General features: G+C 35.9%; 1 protein-coding gene across 1 annotated transcript; it reads right to left on the bottom strand.

Moving 5' to 3' along the window:
* Positions 1-353: 353 nt before the first annotated feature.
* LOC124368321 (PXMP2/4 family protein 3-like) lies at positions 354-15,216 on the bottom strand. Its single transcript, XM_046825595.1, is given in 7 exon segments — positions 354-489; positions 3,077-3,094; positions 3,096-3,197; positions 9,544-9,709; positions 13,340-13,435; positions 14,506-14,574; positions 15,158-15,216. Coding segments are annotated over 7 exon segments (609 nt in total). The 3' UTR covers positions 354-390.
* Positions 15,217-25,835: the final 10,619 nt, after the last annotated feature.

A 25,835-nucleotide genomic window follows, 5' to 3' on the forward strand; every position in this document is an offset into this window, starting at 1 on the left:
TGATCCAACTCTTCTATTACGTCCATTCGTAAAACTGAAGTAAAAAGGTAAATTTTGAGTGAAAAAATGTATGGTCTATCAAATGTTTGCAGAGGAAACAAATTTAGCGAACGTTTTCTCGTTTGAAGAGTCTGAAATCTACTTATGTCTAAAAAAAACAAGAGCTCCTTTATCAAGATATAAAATTCACAGAGGATATATATTATATATATACAAAAAGTAGTATATATGATCCATTATGTTGTAGGAAATACGGTGTATCGGTAATGTCCCTTAGTACATACAATAGCTGTAAAACAGAAAAACAAACTGTATAACTATCCCAGACAGTGGTGGAGGAATGTTGAAACGCTCACAGCTGAGTGATTATAGTCCTGTAGTCTGAGACCATCAGTCATGTTTACTTCTGCGAGAGTCAACTTTCCGCTTCATGTGAGCGAGGAACACCGTCCAGACGTACCCTATTAGGTTGTTCGCTAGCACCCTCAACTGAAAAATTTTGTATCATTAAAATTGAATTTCAGCTAAATATATTAAAATATATTGTTTAAATTTTAAATAACAGAAAATAACTAACTCCTTCAAAATACACTTTGTATAGTAAATCTAAATTTCTTAAATAAAAGTGTTTTCTTCATACAAGTATTGGGTGGAAAACTGCAAGAAGAAAGTTAAGTTTATTCAATGGGACTGATTTTAATTTTGAAAGTTACACCAAACAAATGGCTAAAACTGTTGTAACATAAATATCACATACAATACATCTGTTACTATGAGTGTAACACTCCACTAGATGGCTAATACGGTTTAGAACAACGTGATTATTGTAAATTAGACTTTGACTTTTAAATACTCTCTATTGACTTATTATACCAATAAATGCTTTTCAATGTCGATGTTAAAAGAAAGTTAAATTACACTGAACACAATATTTAATTACAACATATAGGGATTTTAATTAACTGCAGTAAATTGCCACTAATTATTACATCATAAGTGTGCTAACTGAAATGCTATGAACTTTGACTTTAGTCTCCCTCTTTAGACTTTAGGACTTCTCTACGCTGGCCTTAGATAGTTGCATTGTTACTGAAATCGTTGAAATATTCAATAAAATATCACGAAATGTTGGAAAGACATTTCAGAAGTGAATATAAAATACAGTTTCACTCTCCAACACTAATTGTTATAAGGCACCATCTTTTAACTTAAATCTAAAATGGGACAAGAGATTGGAACATCTTTCAGTGACTAACACATTTCTCACTGTTTGCAATGCCATTTAAAATAAATATGGTCACAGTGTCTCTGTGTTTCAAAATGAAATTGCATGCAAAGCCACAAGTAACTACTAGTACCTGATATTTGTTAAACTTAAGTTTTATATTGAACTGTCAAAACTGCTAAACTATAATAAATATAAGGAATTATAGTGTTTTAAATGTCTTAATATGTCTACTTAAATTTAAATTTAAAAAATGAAATTTTAAATTACAATTTTGAAGCAAAATAAAAAAATGTTTGCTTGAAATTAAATGAAAAATTACTTCATTAGGTGAAGTTAGGACTATAAAGTCATCTTTACCACTTACCATCATTAAATATTGAACTAACATATTTACATTAATAACTTAACATAGTTCCATTTCTTTCAAATTATAATAATTTAAATACAAAACCGACGAGCTTCTCATGTTAAACAAGGATGCGTTGTTCACGTGGCACAGAAACGACATTCAAAGCTGACGCAACTCAAACTAACTAAATTAATTCAGAAAAATTAAACTGTATATACTGTATTATACATAATCGCAATGTGTATTTCAAGTGTTTTTACGCAATAAAGAATATTGTATTGTTTGTACATGTTCTTTATTTTTTCAACATTTTCCGTTTAACCCTGATTTTTGTTATGTTGGTCTCGGCTAGTTTGACTTAATGAGGTTGCATTGTATTACCAGACACACTTTGAATTATCTACTTTTCTCTGAAGAGTGTACTGAAGAAGACGAAATTAAACATAGGGAAAGTGCATACGTTTTATAAATACATTATTAATATAGTATTAAAATTTTTACGCACATAATTCTGTATCCTATAACTCACAATAAAATTGGCTACAAAAATAAACACTATATTAAAAATCATTCAGTTGCAAAGAAAAATGTTTAACCCATTGCGGATTCACTGACGAGCTGGGCTCGTCATGCAGCGGCCCTCCGGGTTCTAACAAGCTCAGGTCGCAAAAGCGGTCTGCTTTTAAGTTTCCCTCCAAATAGTTCAATTAATGTCTGATAGTTCGGGGGGCGATCGTCTTCACTTGTCAACTAAGAGTGTTTAATAAACGGTCTACATTTAGAGTTTTCAAAAGTTTTATAAATATCGTACAGATCGCAGTTGTTATGTTGAGTTGAAAAATCATTCATATGAGTTTACTCTCTGCTTTTTAGCGCTTCTGATTGAGTATTTCCCTCAGTTGTTATTATAATACTTTTGAGGTTAGTGACACAGAACTAAACGACGCAGACGTACATGTTGGCAGGTTTAGTCTAGACAATGGCCCGGATGTTGTAATCGCTTCGCCCGAGCTGCTTTATTTGGACTATGATTCAGACATCATCCCTGCCACCCCGGAACCTTGCTCGCGAACACGCAAGGCAGGTCCATGTTCCATCTGAACGAATACCTTCACAGCTGAATTTTCTAATATACAATAGCGAGGGATACGATGTGGCGCACCATTGCTGTTTGTGCGGCCGCTCACCGTAAATTAATTCGTGCCCGCGCACCAAAACAATATTATTCGCAATGGGTTAAAATAATTATATTCAGTTTTTTGTTTACCATTAATTTATTATGAGTACAATAAATAAAAACTTACTATGGGATTCAACAGTTTTCAATATCTTACTTTATTTTATACTAAACTACAACATTGTATGATGATTGGAAAGGATAAACCACTCCTCTTATTGAACAATGTAATTTGAGGACTATAAATAGCCCACTCATCCTAAAAGGGTGATTTATTTGATAAATAAACAAAAATTCAATGTAAAGTTGTAATATTACTCACCAAAGGAGGCACAAATTTTCAGGTTAAGAGCCTGCAGGATTGTGACAAATAACCAATTGGCTTTAAGTAGTGGCCAGTAGATCACAATTAGCTGACTCATAGCTTGGTTGTGAGTCTTGCTCTGGAAAACATTCATCAACATTAGTGAACTTGCTCAAAGCCTGCAGAATTGTGACAAATAACCAATTAGCCTTAAGTAGTGGCCAGTAGATCGCAATCAACGGACTCATGGCTTGGTTGTGAGTCTTGCTCTGGAAAACATCCATAAGCTATAATTAGCTAGAATACTGTAATATATTGAAATCAATAAAATTGTTAGCTATGGTAATTACAATAAAAATAGGTGGCTAATAAAACATAAATATGACATGGCTTTAAAAAAGTGCACTATTAATCGTTGAAAATGTTTTTGAACATATGATTGCCTATCCAAGAATGAACATGGCAATTCCTAGAATTAAAACATATGCAACCTCTTAGTTTTGTATTTGCTGTATTGTAAATGACTATATGAAAAACATTTCCAGTGATGTAACATTTATTTGGAATTATATGTAAAGCAAATTACAATGAGAGGTAAGGGCATATTTTGTTTCAATTTCAAATTATTTAGAAATATAAAAGAAGTTTCTACGAGAAATTAAATAAACACCAAAAATGCAAGTTATATTGGCTAACTATATCTCAAAACTACCAACGATGTTTTAACAACACTGATTAGCTTTTTTACAATGAACAACTCAGGTGTCTTTTGAGGGATATTGGAAATGAGTTGCTAAGGTACGTCATGAAATCGTAGACTGAGTAGTATTTCACGCTACAAAATAGATTAAGAATTACCAATCTACTTAATACAGTTTAAGGTTTATTCCGTTTAATAAACTAAAAACCATTGTATGGGGAGCAGCAGCTTGAGTTAATCAAGAAAAAAGTAACTTTTAGAAATAAACCTTACTTACTTACTTACTTGATACTTGATGTCTTCGTCTTTTGACTGATAAAACCAGATAGACTGTGTCAATTTTGTTTAAAAAACTGTTTGCCAATTTGTTCAGAACAATTTTGTCAAGTATTTGAAACTATATACACTATTTACAAAGGTTTATGGTGGCAGGACTAGAACAGTGGGTCATCTTCAAGTTTCCTTGAGTGCATAGATAGGCCTACTTGTAAGTCTGGACCATATGGCTTCCTTGAACTTAATAGTGTTCATATTTCTGATGCATTTCCGGTAGGCTGTTGTATAGTTTGACCGCTGCCTATTGGAAAACTGTTCAACGATTTTGAAAGTCTACATTTTAGGGTGTTTAGGTCTTTTGCATGGCGGGTGTTGTAGCCATGGGACATCTTGTCTTCTCCCAAACAGAGAGATTCATTCTCCTTATATAAGCGAGTTCATTACATATTGGCCTTGAACCGTTAATACCCTGAGGCGTTTGAAAATAGGCCTACAATGCTGGTCTGAAGATGTAATGATGCGTAGCGCCTTCTTTTGGAGAACAAGTATTCTGCTGCATGCCGATGCATGGCCCCAGAGCAGAATACCATAGGCTAGGTGGCTGTGAAAAAGTGCGTGGTACACCGTTACCAGGCACCGCTCTGGTACCACGTTTCTCAGTTTTCTCAGCAAGAAGATAACCCTGGAGAGTTTTGTGCAGACTTTGTCTAATGTGGCAATTCCAATTTAACTTCGGGTCCAAGCCAGAAACCGAGTAATTTGTGGGAAAACAAAAATTGGCTTTTGGCACCACGCATAACAGCCCCTGCTCACGACAATCGCTGCTTGTACTTGACTTTTCTGGCCAAAAACAACATCACCTAAATGATACCACAAGCCACCGTATACCCATATGTGGCCTCACTGTGGAACTTTTTTTCTTGTTCCCCAAACTGAAGGGGCCCATGAAAGGACGACGCTGCAAATGATCTCACCTGGATTGACGAGATAGAGACAGCATCCGAAAGGAGGAGCTGACACAGTGGATGAATCAAAAAACTGGATTTTTTGAAGTGCCTTCCGAAAGATCCCACAAACCGTTGGCAAAGTGACTATAATCATGCCAGGATTACTTTGAATGGGGACAAACACAATACTACACGATTATAAATAAAACACTATTTTTGTGACTTCTTTATTGTTCTCAAGACAGAATATCAGTTGGTGTTTTTTCTGAACGGTTAGCCCCAGTTTCTTATGTAATAATTATATATACAAAAAATTGAAAACACCAATAATAACGGTAAACTATCAAAGAAATATATTTTTTAATCGTGACATTAATTCTTAGAAAATCTCAATAATTTACAATTATTTCCGTTGTGTAATATCTGACAAATGATATGACAACACTTTCATTCACAACGACTAATAATACAATGAAGGATCTACAAGATTACTATCTACAGATATGAAAATAACAACTTGCCATTGTGAGAGCTGATAAGATCGTTTCAAATCATATTATTTGTATTTTTTTAAATAAATAAATCACTAAAAATAATTTTTTATTTATAGTATTAAGAGGATACATTGGATTATAAGACTGTCTTTTGTTATTCTATTTGAATGCAACAGAAATCTGTAAACAACTACTGATCTTTTACAATGAGGGGTTAAAACCTTTCTAAATATCATTGCTTGTTTCCACTATTAGACTAACCAAGACCGAAAGTATTAAGAACCTATTAACGCTAAGCAATCATATCAATTACGTTTAATTGTGTATAAACAGGTATGTAAAAAGAAAGGAGGTTTTAATTAACCTTAATTAACGCTAAGTACTTGACTGCAAATCAAATATATTTCTTGATATAGCAACCATATAAATTGTAAAAATAACCAATTTTGTTCTTTCCGTTATATATTATTTTTACACATCAAGTATAATATCTATTCATAACATAAGAGTATTTATTCAATGTTTTATTTTTCAATTAAATCCTTCACTTAACAATATTATCTTTCTACTCATTTACTTCTGTTGACAAATGCATATTATTTTAAATGAGCTTGGTAATGTTCAAGCATGAACCACTTAAGGATTATTATAAGGATGGATGTAGCTAACACTGTCCTTATACAACAGCAGCAGTAAAAACAGGACAAAATCACCACTGCAATCCTGTACACTGCTTCACACATATTGACGCTTATCAGTATAAGTGCTGGTGGACATTGTTGCAATATCCAGCGACCCAAATTAGATCAAAATTTTTAGCGAGGCACTTGCCCTATTATTCCAGTGAGATGTCTAAACATAGGTTGCCTGTGGTTCAAACTATCCAAAGTTTCAAATAACAAAAAAGGTTTGAATTATCCAAATTGGCTGCACTAATTTGTATGATTCAGTTTTTACTTAACTAATGAAAACATGAAAAAAGACTTTATTTTGTACAAGATTATTTTAAAGGGAACTCCAATAGAGAAATGTAGAGAATAGAACATATTTTTGGACACATAAAACCTGGACTTTAAGATCACCTGGTTTTATACTAAAACAGAAGTTTATTTTAGATTGATAAATCATATGGTTTAATTAACAAATTTGACAACAAGAATATAGGCAAATTAACAATAATAATATCTAAAGAACTGTTTATCTAATAATAAACTTTGTACTGTTACATTTATAAATATGTTGTTCTATAAAGCAATTTGTGATAACAACTTTAAGTCACTGTAATTTGTGCTATAAATAATTACCGTATTTATTTTCAGAATTCAGTTTGTGCAACTTCACCAAAATGTTTTTCGGTGTAGTGACCATTGTTCTGAGAATATTCTCTTTCGTGGCGGTTGCTGAGTACATAGACAACCACTTCGACTACCAGCTAACAAATCATCCCATAAAAGCAGCTGTGTTTTTCGTCATATACATGGTACTGGTTTAGAGTGGAACTATGCACTGGGAATATGGCATACAAGAGAATATATTTATGTGATGAGAATGTTTATAGTTCACCTTCAACAGTGAGATAGTTGATTCTAAGTTAAAAAGTGGTTGGCAAGGTGTGGTAGTTGTACATGTGAAACGTATAATAAAGTTTGACCTTGTAAAACTAATTCCACATTTAACACTATATTCTTGCTTTGACCTATGTGTTCACACCAGTACCTTTGTGGGAAATATGTGTTCAATGCTCAATAATATAAATAAACTATGTTTCTGATCAACACAGCATATCTTAATTGTCAATGACTTTTTTTGCAAAATACTGACTTACATGTTAGGTACACTTAAGGGACCAGGTAGTGGCAATCTCGCCCATGTAAAATTTACCTTTTTTTAGGTACACTTTTCTCAAAAACTAAAAGAGATATTGCAATGAAACTTTCACACTATTTTGTTTGTTGCTCTGTTAACAATAATAAGGATTTTCAAACATATATTTTTACAACTTTTTTTTATTGATTTTTTAATTTTAAAACATTTTTTAAACATTTTTTTTGCATAAAAGTGTTATATTTTTTTATTTTTTTATTTCCATGTAATAATACATCTTATTATTGTTTATTGTGATAATACAAAGAATGTGTGCAAGTTTGGTCAAATTTGGTTCAGTAGTTTGCAAAATAATGGTACCAAATGACAAAAAAAAACAAACTTTCGGAAAAACCAACATTTAATTTTACTCTGCCCTAAAACTAACAAATGTGTATAGGCCTACCTACTTGAACATAATTAGTGTGCACCATAGCCATAGGCTGGGTCATCTGGGTCTTCCTCATTCTCAAGTATTCTACGTTTCACTGTTTTTCTGACTTCTTTTGCTTTTTTTTCTATATCTTTCATGGCTTTTTCAGCTTCAAATATGCGGAGTTCATCTTGTCGCTTGAGTCCTACAACACAATTAGTTCCTGCTTGGCCACATAACTTATCAAGAACTTTTATCTTCCCAAGAGCTCCATCATTGTAACACAATATTGCATCTTGCACTCCAATTGTCAAAGTGGAAAGTCCAACAAAATTGTTTTTTGGAAATCCTTGTCCAAATCATATTATTGAAGGACTCGTTTTGGTTTTGTGTCTTTCCGTGAACACATTTTTTTTAATAAAATTTGGGTCTGCTAAGTCTTTATATATTGGTTTTATGTGCTCCATCACAGCAATTGGTAAATTGTTAGTGGGTGTAGGGGAAACTTTAGGGGAAACAAATGGGAAATCCTACTGATACGTGTATCAGCTCAGTGCGTTCGCGCACAAAAAAATTAAAATTAATATGAATTAGTGCTTAGATTTGCATATATTTGGTATCAAATTGTTCAGAAAAAGATTGGCAACAATAATAAAATAATAATAAAAAAATTTTTTAAATTAAAATATTTCACTACCTGGTTCCCCTTAAGTACTGGCTACTATTTTCAATTACACAGGAATTCTGTTAATACACTTGCTATATTTCAATAATTAAACCCCAGAAAATACAAAATAATTTAGCGAAATAAAATGTATACAACCAATCTATGCTTTTAACCGTGTCATAAAGGTAGACACTGTACCCAAATATCTTGGATGTACAGGTCTGTATCTTTTTTCGAAAATTAATCTCAAGAAATCAATTCAAAAATATTATAAACACCCAAACATATTATTGAACTGAATGACATTATTATAATCTCTTTGAAAACAGGTGCTATTAATTAAATTTTTCTCGATTTTGTCTTGTACATGGAGATTGACTGACTGACTAAATAGGATTTCAGCAGGTCATCAACTCACTCAGTCGACTGTTACTTAAAAACTGCACTTCAAAAATGGCTGAAACTTTCTGTGAGATACTAACTGTCAACAGATGAAAAACAAAATTCAGTAGATTTTAATTTCCTTGGCAGATCCTCCAGACATAATTTTTACCCACACCACTGCATAATTAGAGTTTTTACAATTTTGAACTAGTGTTTGTAAAAACTGTAATCATAACACCTTAATGCAAAAATATAGTTCACACTTATTTTTATTGGAATAAGATATAATCTTATAAGCGACAATAATTATTAATTTTAACGCTATTTATACAGCGAGTTACTTACACGGCAGAGATTCTGCTGTAAATGTCACATCACTCCCTGACTAAATCCCCATATTGGGGAAAAGAGCTGAGAAATACTTGATAAAAACTACACTTTGATTAATAGACTAATAATATGTATATACCTTAAAGATCTGTCTTGTTACAATTAATCTAACAGACAAGACAACAAATACATCAAACTTTATTTTTTTGTGGATAAAATAAAACATTTTTGTAAATCACGCTGGATTTAGTTTAATAAGATCTTTCATTTTTGTTTCAACATTTTTAATTACCTTCTTCTCGTTTTGGGATAAAAGGAAAAATGTATTTCAGAACAAACTATAAGCACTCTAATGAACTTTACTACATGCTTTTGATTTTATTTTCTTTATTAAGAAGTTTGAAAAAGGGTACTTTTTCTATGCTGTGTAAATCTCTAACTAATTGCTCACCTCCAGCCTGGCCAGCATGTAGTAGAGCGCGAACATCTGGTAGAGTGGCGTGAATATGAGCCTCTCTATGAGCAGCTGCTTCAGTAAGTGACGAGAGGAGGAGTGTGGCACCACGTGGTCCAGCAGCAGGTAGAAATAGTGTGGAATACTACCACCGAACAGGAGTCTACAACAAGTCATACAGATTACGAGGTAGGAAGGAATTCACCGAACAGGAGTCTACAACAAGTCATACAGATTACGAGGTAGGAAGGAGTTCACCGACCAGGAGTCTACAACAAGTCATACAGATTACGAGGTAGGAAGGAGTTCACTGAACAGGAGTCTACAAGTCATACAAATTACGAGGTAGGAAGGAGTTCACCGAACAGGAGTCTACAAGTCATACAGATTACGAGGTAGGAAGGAGTTCACCGACCAGGAGTCTACAACAAGTCATACAGATTACGATGTAGGAAGGAGTTCACCGAACAGGAGTCTACAAGTCATACAAATTACGAGGTAGGAAGGAGTTCACCGAACAGGAGTCTACAAGTCATACAGATTACGAGGTAGGAAGGAGTTCACCGAACAGGAGTCTACAAGTCATACAAATTACGAGGTAGGAAGGAGTTCGCCGAACAGGAGTCTACAAGTCATACAAATTACGAGGTAGGAAGGAGTTCACCGAACAGGAGTCTACAACAAGTCATACAGATTACGAGGTAGGAAGGAGTTCACCGAACAGGAGTCTACAACAAGTCATACAGATTACGAGGTAGGAAGGAGTTCACCGAACAGGAGTCCTACAACAAGTCATACAGATTACGAGGTAGGAAGGAGTTTCACCGAACAGGAGTCTACAACAAGTCATACAGATTACGAGGTAGGAAGGAGTTCACCGAACAGGAGTCTACAACAAGTCATACAAATTACGAGGTAGGAAGGAGTTCACCGAACAGGAGTCTACAACAAGTCATACAGATTACGAGGTAGGAAGGAGTTCACCGAACAGGAGTCTACAACAAGTCATACAGATTACGAGGTAGGAAGGAGTTCACCGAACAGGAGTCTACAACAAGTCATACAGATTATAAGGTAGGAAGGAGTTCATCAGACCAAGTGTCACATAACATGCTTCACCGAGGTTAAGTATACATTTACATATACTTCAATATTGCAGTTTCCTGCAGTTGGAACAGATAATCGTAAAGAAAAGAAAGTTTTACGTCACTGATAAAATCTTACCCGAGATATCTTGTGGTTAGTTAGTGGTATGCCATCTTTGGTAGTTTGGACAAGGGTGGTGAATTTCCCTAGGAGGACCTGATAGATTGTTTTCGGCAGTTTGTGGAACTGCTGAAATCATAGACTGGTAGGCCTCATGGTGTGCTTCCGGGTGCGGAAAAGGCCCTTGAGGCTTAAGCGCATGGCAATAGGCCATCCCTTAGAAGAAGAAGGCTACATATATTTATTTATTATTTTTTATTTTATTATTTATTTATTTATACATAGTTTATACATTACTGGTTCTGCTAAGTTATACAACTTGTCAGCAGAGTCCAATACACATTGTAAATGGTTATACAATCCAAATAAGTTTGTATGTATTAACATTATTTCATTATTGCTTTATTTATTGTCCCGATTTAAAGTCTATGGCACTGGATGGGCTTAAAATAACAATTAAAATAGTGGCTAGTAAAGATAACTACCGCAATCAAAAAAAGACTGACATATCGTCAACAATATAAATAACAATAAATAGATCTATGCAAAACAATAACAATAACTCAACAAGAACAACAACAGTGAGAACATAACAGAAACATTACAATAAATTAAATAAATATTAACGGAAATAGAGTACAAATATACGAAAATTTCTATACATTTTAAAAATAGTAATAACAATATGTTAAATTCCTTTTAGACAAGTCTGTTATCATTGTCATTCGCTATCTTTTGCAAACAGACCCAATACTTTGCCCCTGCAGTTAGTATGTCACATCCCGAAATGGCATATGATTGTACTCAGTTTTACAAATTTGTTTATCCTGCGATATCCAAACCTACTGTTTAAACTAGGCACAACATTGAGGTTAAGTGGTAGAGAGGACTTCATAGTCCTAACGTCACCTCTAATAGACATTTTTCATTTCATTTCATTAGTACATACACTACTATACAATTGTTACATAGAACCATGCTGACTTGATCTCTCCTGGGCCAAGCACAATGATGTGATGCCATTGTATTATTATAGATAAACTAACACTAAATTGTGTTTTATTAATGTATTACTAAACGTAACAAAGCCAGTTCTCATAGTTAAATCATGATTTTCTTATATTTTCAATTATAATTTTTATGTTAAAAGCTCTAGCACATTCTTTTTAATGCTTTTAAAAATGTCTAATTCTTCATTTTAAGTTTTTTTTTTTTTCCTTGGGGCGACCTACTGCCATGCACTTAAGCCTCAAGGGCTTTTTGCGCACCCCGGAAACAACATGAGGCCTACCAGTCTACAACTTCAGCAGTTCAACAAACCGCCGAAAACAACCTATCAAGTCCTCCTGGGAAAATTCACCACCCCTGTCCAAGCTACCAAAGACGGCATACCGCTCTCTTGCTATTGCAGGGCAATCAAAGAGCAGGTGCTCAGCAGTCTCCTCCTGCTCATTACACCTTCCACAGAGCGGATCCTCCTAAAGGATGCCAACTCTGTGTAGATGCTTCCTCAGGTGACCACGCCCCGTAATGAGACCAATGACCTTAGAAGACATTGATCTGTTTAATGAGAGAAGGTCCGAAGCCACCTTGGAGGAAGGTGACTGTAATACCATTCTACTCACTCTCAAACCCGGATGCAACTTCCACCTTCTCCCATGCTCCGTGCGAATCCATTTCGAGACAACCCTAGAGGATTCACACCTTGGAACACCGCAGAACGGTTGAGGGCCCGTCATAATTGTTGCTGAGCCCTGGTTGGCCAGGGCATCAGCTCTTTCGTTCCCAAGAATCCCCTCATGACCAGGAACCCAACAAACAGTTACATTGTTGATTCTGGCAAGGGAGGAAACGGTCTGATATCAATCCCAAACCAGTTTGCATTTGATTGCGCAAGAATCCAGCGCCATCAGCGCTGCCTGACTATCCGTGAAAATGTTTAATCGTCTTGCCCCTATATCGCAGACGAAGATTTTCATGAGCACATTCCATAATGGCTGCGATGGCTGCTTGAAAGACTGTCGGATATGGACCCATAGGAACCACCAGTTCCCTACATGGTCTCACTCCCAGAATTCCAGCGCCTGTGCCGCTTTTTGTTTTGGAGCCGTCTGTGTACCATTCGAGCTCCGCTGGTGGAAGTGGTTTCTTCCCCTCTGACCAATCATCCCTTGAGGGTAAAATAATCCTAAAGGGTTTGTCAAAGGAAAACTTTTGTGGCATCTGATCAGAGATCATGTGCAAAACATCCTCCTGTATCAGAGTGCTAATTCTGCAGTGCCCACCGCTGCAGCCCGACCAGAGTCCCATCTGCTGAAGACAGTAGGCACTCCTCCTGGCCATAGCTCGAATGACAATGTCCAGGGGGGCGAGATTAAGACAACAGTCCAGAGCCGCGCCTGGCACACTAGGAAAAGCCCCAGTGATAGCGAGGTAGGCCATCCTTTGGATACCCGCCAGACGTGCTACCACCGTCTTGGCTTCCGTTTTTGACAGTGCGGACGATCAACTGAAGCCTGCGCACGGTCTGTATGACTAGGGAGGTCCGTAATTCAAGGTGCCAGTGCAGAAATAACAATTAACTTACCCAAACAGCCCAAATGCCACAAGACTGTCCTGGTCGATTTTCCTTACTCCGGTGAGATACTGTGACGTCAGGTTAGCCAGCGTGGCGACAGCACAACTGGAATAAAAATAGACTATTACCCACGATTAATTATTGAAATAATTAAAAATTACAACAAATTTAACTCACATCGGTATCAATTTTGTTACATTTAGTAACTTAAATCTAAAATAAATAAACAACTTTGAATATAAGTGACCATAAAAACGTATTTTCGGCAAGACAAGAATTATACTGACAGATATGTTACAAACAAACTAAGTAAAATAATTATGTGAGTCCAGTTCCTATTAATCAAAAACACAAATATTCTCTGTGATACTTGAATAGCCTCACTTTACAATGATTTTTACTATTTACTTAGTTATATTTGCAATCTAAACTTATAAATATATTTATGCTCACATTTATATTAAAATATATACAACAGAAGAAAACTACTGAATAAGAATGTTATAATATACTACTACGCTACACTGCTAACTTTTTACATACATTCTTAAATTACAAAATAAAAATTAATTCAGCAAGATTAATTCTGATTAACCCTGGAACTGGAAAGTCCTAATTTACAAAACTTTTTTTCTTACGTGATTACGGACTTTTTCAACAAATTACAATTTGGGTGTTATTGTGGTTTAAATGTTTTTTTTTTTTACTCTTAAGGCTATATTATTATGGCTATGATTCAATAATAAATTCCTCGTAGAACATAAACATAAATCAAGTGACTAGGGCCATCCTGACTTTATGTCTTGAATGTGTTCACTTAAGTAAAACACTCTGTCACAGTCAAGTATTTGGGTGTAGTCCTGGATGAGAGGCTGACTTGGAACTCACACATTGAGAACACAATATCTAAAACGACAAAGGCCCTTAGGGTCTATAAAATTCTTTGGATTGAAATGGGGACTGAAACCCAAAATGATTTACTAGACTTCATTCATCTAGCTACCCAATACTAGCATGAAAAGATTCACCACTGTTCATTAATTCGTTCAATTGAAGCCTTTTATTGACAATAGGCCCTTTTATTGAAAATATTTACTTTATATCTACAACTGGCTTGGGACATCACTTAGCCGTGATTAAAAGGGTTAAGAAAACACTAAAATAGAAAAGCTTACCTTGTCAGAGATTTGGTTTTAATAGGACTGTTGTATAACCCATCATAATAGGCTCCAACCAGGGTGAAAAATTAGTTTTGAAGGCTTTGAAAAACTCATCTTGAAGGTCAACAGTAGGTATTCTGAAAAGTACAAAGTGCTGTATAATAAAAAAAACTAAATTTACTTTTCTAGATTTTTTTATTCAGTAATCAAGTCAATTCTAAAATTTGAATACTTTTCATTAGCATACACATACAAAAGATTAGCTTATAATAAGCCCTTATGTAGTTTACACACTTATGCTTACACAAAAATTGAGAACCATAACTACATTTTTTTTCTCTCTCTTAGGACAAGAAGCTTATAAATTGTGCTTAATCCTATAAGAACCTTAGCGCTGCGTCCGGAGGAGTGACAGGGTATTCAAGATGAATAAGGTTAGGGGGTAGGGGCCGCCTCCTATTGAGATCCATGAGGAAGAATTAGGGCACTAATCTCAAATTCATGTCCCCATGGAAGAAGGAGAGACCAGCTCTGAACCAGCCTCTCCAGTCAAAGCAGGCAGGGGGTGGCACATCCTTGTTGAGGCTAGCAAGAACCTCTGATAGGAAACGAACCCCACCAATCACCAACAATCATCTCCCGCAGTAGACTAGACCTATCAAATTACCCTTGCACCACAGGATCACGACATTTGGGGTTAGCTATGTGCCACTCCTGGACATCCATAAGGTTGCCCGGTTTTAAGTGACACATCGGTTTTTGCTGTCACTCCTTGCCCATCAGAAAACTAGCTGGGAGGGGCTGATGGGCCTATTGTCCGGATTGCTCATCTGAATATGAGATCTCTTTGAAAAGATGTGTTCACTGGTGGGCGATTTCGGTTTCAATGTCTTCGGGGTGAAGGAGACCTGGCTTCAACCTGGCACACCCTCTGACAGTTACATGATACCAGGGCACAACTTACTGCGTTGTGATCGCCAAATCTGTCGCAGATGTGACAGAAGGTGAATCTGGAGGAAGTGTTGCTCTATTCCTAAGGGAAGGTATCTTATACAAGCAGCAATTTCCTTCTGAAGATGTAATACCCTGGTATAGAATATTTTTTGTGTTGTCTTGAGGTTAAGGGGGGTTAGTCTTGGTTTGTGTGTGGCATAAAGGCCACCCTATATTAGGTACGCCCACCTAGGTGGTCTGTTTCATGCCTTATTTGTTGACCTAGCGATTGAAGTAAACTCAGTGGAATATTTAGAGGACATGAACATTGATTTATTTGTTAAGTTTAGAACAATTCGAAATATTTACGCCGACTCTTGAAGGAATCGAATGCTATAAAAATTTTAAATGAACCACAAGAGTGACAGCAACCTCAGCCACTTTGATAGACCATATTATAGTGGACAAGTCGGTTGAGGTCAAGAGACCAGTGTCATAGATGCCCACAGTATAACAGACTACAGAGGAGGTAAAATGAGTGACCTTAGTAAGCTAGTGTTTTGTGATATTAAACGTGAATAAGATAAGGAAAAAGAATCTAAGCTAATGTCTTATAGATTTCTCCAATTTCGAGGTAACCCAAGCTATCACACAACTTTCTGAAATAAACTGGGACTATGCCCAATACGTAGATGTTAATGATATTGAGAGATTTATTACTTCTAAGATAAAGAACGTATATGATGAATAGGCTCCTATTGTTTGTAAAAAGATAACTTAAAAAAAGCCCCCTGAAGGACGATAGAGATTGCAAAAATTACAAAACTGAAAAATAAATCGAGAAACAATTAATGTATATCTGGGAAGAGTGATGACAGAGAAATACAAAGTGGACTGAAACCAATTAAATATCATAAGACAGGCATTAAAAGGCTTATTTTTCTGAAAAGTTGGCATCATCTAAAAACCCTACAGATTTTTGGAATTGCTTGAAAAAGTGTGACATAATAGGTAAAAGACAAGTTGAAGTCATGTTAGAAAAGTTTAACATAGATGATGTAAATAAATACTTTGTTGAAATGGGTTCTAATAATAATATTGATCCAGATACTATTGGGTTCTACTGGTCCAATAAGAAAATGAAAATGATAGAAGATTTAAAATCAGAAGCTGTGAGTGAAGATGAAGTTGCCTGCTATGAATGAAGTAAAAAAGTAGAGCTGTGGTGATCAATGACATTTCCATACAAATGATTGGGTAGCTGCTTCGGTCCAATTTTGTTCAACTTGTACACATCAGACTTCCCGCTGTGTGTGCAAAGTTGCACCGTCCATTTGTATGCAGATGATTGTCAGCTGCATCTCGCTTACGAGCCGGATATTATAGAAATGGCCATCAGTCAGATCAATTTTGACCTATGCCACGGTCAACTTGGTCAATCCAAAATGGACTAAGGCTCAATATAAGCAAATGCACAGTCCTGCATATTGCTCCGCACAATGGGTTACAGACCCAGGAGAGTTGGATGTGGTTTTGCTCGACAGTGAGAGTTTGGCTGTGTGCGATAGAGTCAAGACTCTTGGCGTTGTGATGGATCGTGACCTCACTTTTTCCGATAAGATTCCTTAAGTCACCCAGCGTGCGATCGGCAGATTGAAGGGTTTGTGCAGATTCAGACTAGTACTGCCAGAGACTACGAAACTGCGGCTTATGCAGATATAGCCCGGTCAGTCTTGTACTACTGTCTACCTGCTTATGGCAACAGCATTTTGAGAGAGGACGTTTACAGAATACAAGAACGCTGCAGAACTCAGTCATCAGGTTCAATTTCAACCTGAGATGGGTTGATCATGTCTTTCCTTTCCGAGATGCTATCTAGTTATTTCCCGTGGAGGAAGTGTGCAGGCTGCTGATGTGTTGCATGGTCCATAAGGTTCTCAAATTTAAACCACAGTATCTCAGCAAGAAACTCTTGTATCGGGGGGAGGGAGGAGGTCTCTCAACAAAGCACCCGCCAAGATCACCCGGAGAGTGAGGCTGGAAGTTGGAATAAGAGGCTTTTCTTTTATTATTTTGGTCCCAGCATTTGCAATGACCTACCAGGACATATTACTGTATCTTTTTCGTCTTTTACAGATAAGGTGAAGGAGTTTTTAATCAATACCAAATAGTTTGTGATCACTGAGCAGTGATTTAGTTGGTATTAAGTGTTAACCTGAGTTGATTTGAAAAACAGTGTTGTATGCTGAAATATACTCATGAATAAAGGCATTTTATTTATTTATTTAACAAAAATGACTGCCAATGGTTCAGGAAAAGAGATAAATAATAAAAATTTTCTATTTTGTTTTCTAATCATGTATAAATCCCGAGACAAAAAAATACGAAATGGTCAAGCAACCAGTTGTCTAATTACTAGATCATTTGAATTGGATGATTCATACTCAAGTTTTGAAAGCTCTACATTATGACACCAGCATAAAAATCTGTTACATCTGTTCAGAAATATGGACGAAAATTTGGAGTGTTACCACTTAACTAACATTGAATAGCATACTTCACACTCTTCATCTTACAACATTAAATATTCCTGAGCTTCTTAAATCAAAATATTACGTTTATAAATAGGCTAATTAGAGAATTATCTGATGTAACGGCTAAGATCAGTAACAACCAATAGGAAATTAAAAAACTTATGACTAAAACAAAATTATGTACAGCACAGTACAGAAGTACGACAACAAATGTTGCTGACATCGCCGAACCAAGTCACACTACAAATGAAAAACGCCACGGGGAAAAAATTCACTAATTTGTTGACACCTTTTGAAACAATTATAAATCCGCTTATGCTAGAGTTTTAATTTTTGTTTAGTTTCCATCATTTTAATACTTACAGCTTTAAAAGCTTATACTTCCAGTTTCATTTCATTACTCTACATATTTTTTATTTTCTTTAAAAATGTATTTAAAAAAATGTAATGTAATTTTTTTGTCAGTTCACTATAGCCTATATTTTTTTAATATAATTATCTTGTAATAAAAAAACAAAGTTTAAATATAGAAATAGGCCTAAAATTAAAAAAAGAAATGTGTATTTTTGGACAAATATTATTCTTTGGACAACATAAGTAATCTGTTACTATTATTGCTATCTCAATACTCCAAATTTCACAGAAAATTTAGTTTCAAGTTATACAGTCAAAAACACTGAAGAAATAAAAAAGTAAAAAATAGTTAAATTATACTTGAACATATTTACAAACAATATTAATCAGTTGATGACTTACACATACAGCTGGCAGCGTGTAATGGCCTACTTGATATCTTATATTGTGCTATCACTTTTAGGTATATAATTTTGTTATTATTTATACACAAAGAAACTATTTAGAACGTTTCATTACCTATATTGTGGTGCAAATTTTACATTTTTCGGTAAAACGTAACTGTGTTGAATTGTCCCATGGCGTTTTTCAGTCTGAATACCTGACCCGAGCACATAGGCCTGTGGTGGACTTTGAATCAAATTTGATAGGCGATTGAATCAGTCCATAGCAGTGCTCAGAATAAACTGAACAGCCATTTATATCAGCTCTTGGTGGTAAAAGGGTTAATGTTCTACAATATTATTATTTCGGTACTTTGCGATTATACCGACCACACCCTGACATGAATCGTAATTTGACATTTTGCTTCTACTGATTACTAGATTAGCGTAGAACAATATTTTGTCAATATAAAACAGGAATTGTCTTATTGCAAACCCCTCCCCATCCTCAGACAGAGGGTCAAAGTCGAGCGGTCTATAGTAGATAATGTGATTGCAGTCTCGCCACCCGTTCAGCTGGTGCGTCGCTTTGTTGTACTTCCGTGTTTTACCCCTACATTTCTCCAAACATAAAAATTCCAAAAAAAAACAAACATTACCAAACAAAAAACTAAACTCTTTATTGAAAAAAAACACTCAAAACTTGTTTTTATTCTTGATCACACTCCGCCACCCAAAATGCGAGTGCCTCCGGCCATCAGCGCGGGCTTTGACAGCGGCGCTGTCCCGCGCTGTTGTCAACGAAAGAAAAACATCCCTCGAGATAGTACCTATCAGTAAAATATCAAATTCTAGAGGGGCTGATCAGAAATATAGATTGAATTTTAATGGAAAGGCAATTATGTACCGTGCAAAAAACTTAAATAATCAAGTGATGCCGCGCGGCCTGCCGTAATCGGGATTCTCGAGAAAGATAAGATAACAGCGACAACAATACTGATCACAATACCTGGAAATGCTTGTAATTTTGTAATTAAAGAGTTGTTTTTTCGTTCTATCATGTTTGTTTCTATAAATTTATATTTTTGTGTTCTTCATACTGGTGTGGTCGGTATAATCCCAAAGTACCATTATTTCTTACCTTCAACCTTTGAAATATATGTGGTTTTATTCAGGACAAATGTATTGTTGACGTAAAAACTGGCCTTAGATTCCATCCATAAAAAGAATGAGTATCTGGACCTAGTTCCTAACTGAATCCTAATCTAGTTCATCAACTTAAACCATACAAAAATATATGTTAATTTAATAACTTGAAGATAAATACTACAAATAAAGATTTTAAATGAACTAACACTACTTTTATGATAATAATCACCATTTATAGCGGCCATTTTCAGGACTACTCATTTAACAAGACAAGTTCTGAGAAACCCTATAGATGGTCACATACCTCAAAAACGTACAATCTGATTTTGATCAAACGTTCTATACACATTCAATACATGGTCTACTATACTGCAATAACGTACAAGCCGATTTTGATAAAACTTTCTATACACATTCATTACATGCTCTACTATACTACAATACAACCTTCATTCTTAGGCCCTGTCTATTTTCGGAGGTGCGGCCTAAGAATGAGAGTAGTAATATAATACAGTAGACCATGTATTGAATGTGTATAGAAAGTTTTATCGAAATCTTCACCTACCTTTTTTATAGGTAAGGTTATTTATAGATTTGTTTTTTCCAGAATTGGACCTGTGAAATTACCCTTTGTTCATGAAAACCTGTATTTTTAGTTTTAAAATGCCTGTTAAGTAGGCTCTTATTGATTCTTTTGTTCTTTTTGTTTTCAAACAATAACATCAATTTAGTTTTGTTAATTGAACTGGTTCACTAACTAGGTTATGGTAGTTCATGAACTAGGTCAGGAGTAGTTCAAGAACCAGGTTAGGATTCATCTTGGAGGATTAGATCTTTTATGGATCTATGACATTTTTACACTGCTAATGTATTTAGGTAGGCCCTTATATATAAGTTAAAATTGAAAATTGTGTTTTCCCACTCTGATTGGTGGTTTCATCACTACATATTTATTGTTTATTTTTAAACACAATTTTGTATTGCTCTACTGTCATTTTTATATACTAACTGTTGGCCGGTATGTAAAAATAAAATAAACCCTGTTTGGGGTAAAGACATCTGGCTAGGAAACATATAAGCAACATAACATACACTATAAATAAAACAAAGCATATTTCATTAAAATTTAATCAATAATTATTGACAGTAAAGTAAACGCTATTACAACTATATTATACGAAACCTAGGCTCCAGAAAAGAGGTGTAATAGCAACCAATATATAAACTAATCTAATTACTAAGTTCGAATTTTAATCCATACAATTCTGAGAGAACGAAAATTTGCAGATATTTCCAAACTAATAGAATAAACTCTTAATATTTTTAAAATGCGATGTCATCAAATTTTCAGGTTAGTAACTGCTCTAACATAATATACACAAACGTCACACTCCAATGGCAAAAAAAAGTAACGTATTCATGTATAAAATCGAAATGTCTAATTCCAGTACTGTAACGCCCTCAAACTCAACACTATATTTACCTCCATAGTCAACCTACTTAAGATATCAAGGCATGCTAATATGTAGTTTTAACACGTCAAACAGTTTTCCATTTATTCCGTTGTTAAATAGGTACAGGTACTCTACTATATGTAATCAACAATATACCATTTTTTAGTTTTTATCTCATCACCTCAAGACTGAAATTGAGAATAGACATTAGAACCCAAAAATAGGTACATTTTCACTGTTGATACAACATTTATGACACTCACAACCCTTCTGAATGTGTACCATATACTATTTGGCCATTTCATTCAACTGACCATTAAGTTTGTTGTCAAACTTCAGTGTTATGTTACCTAACTCTTATATGACACACTCTACACTGATGAAAATAACATTTTTACATTAAGCATGGATTAATGATATTAGGAAGTTAAATAGAATGTTCTTGTCGATAAGACCAAAGTACGATTATCTTTAAGTAACAAAAGAAAAATATCTGAAGAAGCTTCATTGAAAGTATTAGGATACTTGAATTCTAATCTCAACTAGCAAACACAACAATGTTCTGTGCTTCGTTTGTCTAGCAAGCGTTATAAATTTACTTGGAAGGCTGAAACTTGTTCCAGTGTCTTGAGAATGCTTACTAAATGCTTTTTTTCACTACTGTAGTGTATTTAGTGTGAGAAGTACTAAGTTGGTAGGTATCCATAGTGATATTTAATGTCTGCACCAGTGATTGTTGGCAGTATGTATTGTCAGGCGATGTAAACATACGATGTGGTCTAAAAGAATAAAGAATGCTCATAGGGCTGCTCTCCTGTGACGTCACATCACGCCACTACCCTACAACCAACGGTCCAAGCTGGCCAGCCACCAGTCCACCCGGAGTCCACCACCAGACACCGTCATGTAACCTCCGCGTCCCGTCCGTTCCTTTACGAGCGGTCCTAGAGCAATGTTACTCTAAATGTGTAGTTTAATTATTCTTCCCGACCCATAGAGAGTACAGTGTCGACCCGCATACATTACAGTGGCGACGAGGAAAACAAACTGCAACAGTGGAACGTCGCTTACAGTGGCGACGAGGAAAACAACTGCAAACAGTGGAACGTCGCTTACAGTGGCGACGAGGAAAACAACTGCAACAGTGAATTACAGTGATTTAGTGCGGAAGGGCAACAAGCGTAATGAACACGTGCAAATAACAACGAATGTGCAGGGACATTCGGGACATTGAAACAGTGAATTACAGTGATATAGTGCGGAAGGGCAACTATCGTAATGAAACACGTGCAAATAACCGCGAATGTGCAAGGGACATTCCGGACATTCCAACGGTCGGGGAGTAGTAAGGTACGCCGATCGATATAAACTATTCTTGGGTGTAAGCAGCGCACAAGCTGATTTTAATCGTTGCAATTAATGCCGTTAGACGATTATTTTTACCGGGGACATTTTAAACAGTTATTACGGAGTGTACAAGAAAACAAAATGGCAACTATCGGGTCTATGGGTTATTTTGATAGTGCGGAAGAATCGTGGCAGTCTTATATAGAGAGATTTGAGTTTTTTATTGATTGTAATGATATCGATAATTCAAAGAAAAACTAAGCACTTTGTTGACAGTTATGGGTGTAAGGACCTATACGTTACTGAAAGACTTAATTACACCAGACAAACCGTCTGGACAAGTCGTACAAGGATAATTGTGGACACTATAGCGAATCATCTGCATCCCAAGCCTTCTTTTATCACGGAAAGATTTAAATTTAGTAGGCGGAATCAATTGGATCATGAAACGGTTAGCGATTATATTGTGCATTTAAAACAGTTATCTAAGTATTGTGAATTTGGTGATAAATTGCCAGACTACTTAAGGGACAGATTAGTCGCGGGGTCTGCGAGACCAACAGATACAGAAAAGACTTCTCGGGGAGGAGAACCTCACTTATGAAAAAGCCGTGCAACTAGCTACTGCAATGGAATTTGCTGAGAAGGGGGCGGCCCAGATGACAACTGCAGGAGGACGTATTCACCGGATGCAGAGCAGCGGGTCGATACCGAGAAGGACACAGGCGGCGAGCATCGCAGCGAGACGGTCATCGGACGGCGGGAAGGCGCTGGGAGACATCACCTGCTATTGTTGCGGCAAGCGAGGATCACACACAGCATCGCAATGTCGGTTTCGTGAGTACACGTGTAATCATTGTAAAAAGAAGGGACACCTTGAAAGAGTTTGTAGATCGAAAAATTATGTTAACAAACCTAATGAGAACAAACCAAATGTTTTTACAAATAGGTCTAAGGAGCCTTCAGCTAAAGGGAAAACAGTTTTTACAGCAATAAAAAGCAATATGTTTATAAAGGTAGGCAGCACTATGTAGAGGAAAGTAAAGAATCAGCAGAGTCCCGGTTCAGATAATCACTGGAAACATAAAGGACAATGACGATGTGTATGACATTTCCAATCTATTTACGGTTTAAAGAAATAGAAACTAAGATTAATAAAATTGAGCCAATAACGGTACAGTTATTAGTGGAAAGTAAGGAAATTGTATTTGAAGTCGATAGTGGAGCTTGTGTTTCAGTTATGTCAGAAAAAGATTGTAAGACTAAGTTAGGAAATATAAACATGTATCCAAACTAGGCTTAGTATTATAAGTTCATATACACATGAAAAGATCAGGCCTTTAGGTAAGGTTATGGTCAATGTAACAACATAAAGGTAAAGAGAAACAATTAGCTTTATACATCGTAGCTAATGGGGCTAATCCCTTGTTAGGGCGTGATTGGATGCAAGCATTAGATTTAAACAGTTAGAGTGCCTAGTAATGTAAACAATGTACAGTCAAGCTGATCGCACGAGCATGGTGGGGGTTGTGCCAACTGCAGGCGGCAGCGCGGCAGACGCATGCACGCCTGTCAGTGGAAGCCACAACACACTTGTAGAGGTAAACAAACAAACATCTGTCAATCCGTCTGTTGTCAACAACAACAAACAAGTAGAATTACTGTACAATGAGTTTCCAAATGTATTTACGGATAAGTTGGGATGTTTCAAGGGTGCACCAGTTAAATTAAAGTTAAAAGAAAATGTAGTACCAAAAATACTTTAAACCTAGGACGTTACCTTTTACACTTAAAGAAAAAGTAGAAGCCGAGCTGACTAGACTAGAACAAGAGAACGTTATTTCACCAGTAGATACCAGTGAATGGGGGGACTCCCATATGTACCAATTATTAAGGCTAATGGGAAAATAAGAATTTGTGGGGGATTATAAAATAACTGTAAATCCTTTCTTGGAGGTTAGACCGACACCCGTTACCGAAAATTGAAGAAATATTTGCCAGCCTACAAAACGGAGAAAAATTCTCTAAAATAGATTTATCTTCAGCTTATCAGCAGCTTAAACTAGATGTAGATAGTCAAACGTATTGTACAATTAGCACACACAAAGGATTGTATGCTTACAATCGCCTATGTTTTGGTATCAGTTCAGCACCGGGGAATATTCCAGAGAATTAATAGAACGAACATTACAAGGTTATCCCGGGGGTAACTGTATTTTTAGATGACATTCTAGTAACAGGTAAAAACAATGAGGAACACATGCATAGACTTAGACTAGTGTGTCAAAGACTTGAAGACAATGGGTTCACAGTGAGCAAGAACAAATGTAAATTTTTCTGTGACAGTTTAGAATATTTAGGTTTTGTTATCAGTAAAACAAGGGTTGCATACCGCACCTAGTAAGGTTGAAGCAATTGTCAAGGCACCTGAACCTCAAAATGGGCCATTAAGCTATGTAGACATAAAAAGAGAATCAATGGTAGATAGTGAAATCAAAAAGGTAATATCCTATGGTAGAATTAGGTTGGCCTATTGTAACTGAACCAGATCTAAAGCCATTTGAAATTAGACAGTCGGAATTAACCTTGGAGCAAGGAATCCTAATGTGGGGGTACAGGGTGGTATAATACCTAAAAGGTTCAGAATAAACATTCTGAAACGAATTGCATACTTCACACATAGGTATTGTTCGCATGAAGGCATTAGCCCGTGCATATGTATGGTGGCCTAATATCGACCGGGACATAGAACAACTAGCTAACAGCTGTGCAGCCTGTTTGGAGGAACGAGCAAAACCGCCCAAGGCTTTCCTGCATCATTGGAATGTTCCGGAACGAGTTTTGGTCTCGAATTCATATTGATTTTTTTGGACCTTTTCAGTCCAAGTTATTTTTGGTTGGTAAAAGATGCGTACTCTAAGTGGCCAGAGGTGTTGCCCGTTGCTTCAACGGCAGCTGTTCACACGATTGTGAAATTAAGGGAATTATTTAGTAGGTATGGTATTGTAGACCACATAGTGTCCGACAACGGACCACCTTTTACCAGTCAAGAGTTTAAAGAATTTTTGATGTCAAATGGTATCAAACACACGTTTTCACCACCATACCACCCAGAAACCAATGGTTTGGCAGAACGGTCAGTCAGAACTATTAAAAATAAATTGAAAACAGCTCTTCATAATTCCAAGGAT

This window comes from Homalodisca vitripennis, chromosome 8, assembly GCF_021130785.1.
Source record: "Homalodisca vitripennis isolate AUS2020 chromosome 8, UT_GWSS_2.1, whole genome shotgun sequence".
NCBI lineage: Eukaryota > Metazoa > Arthropoda > Insecta > Hemiptera > Cicadellidae > Homalodisca > Homalodisca vitripennis.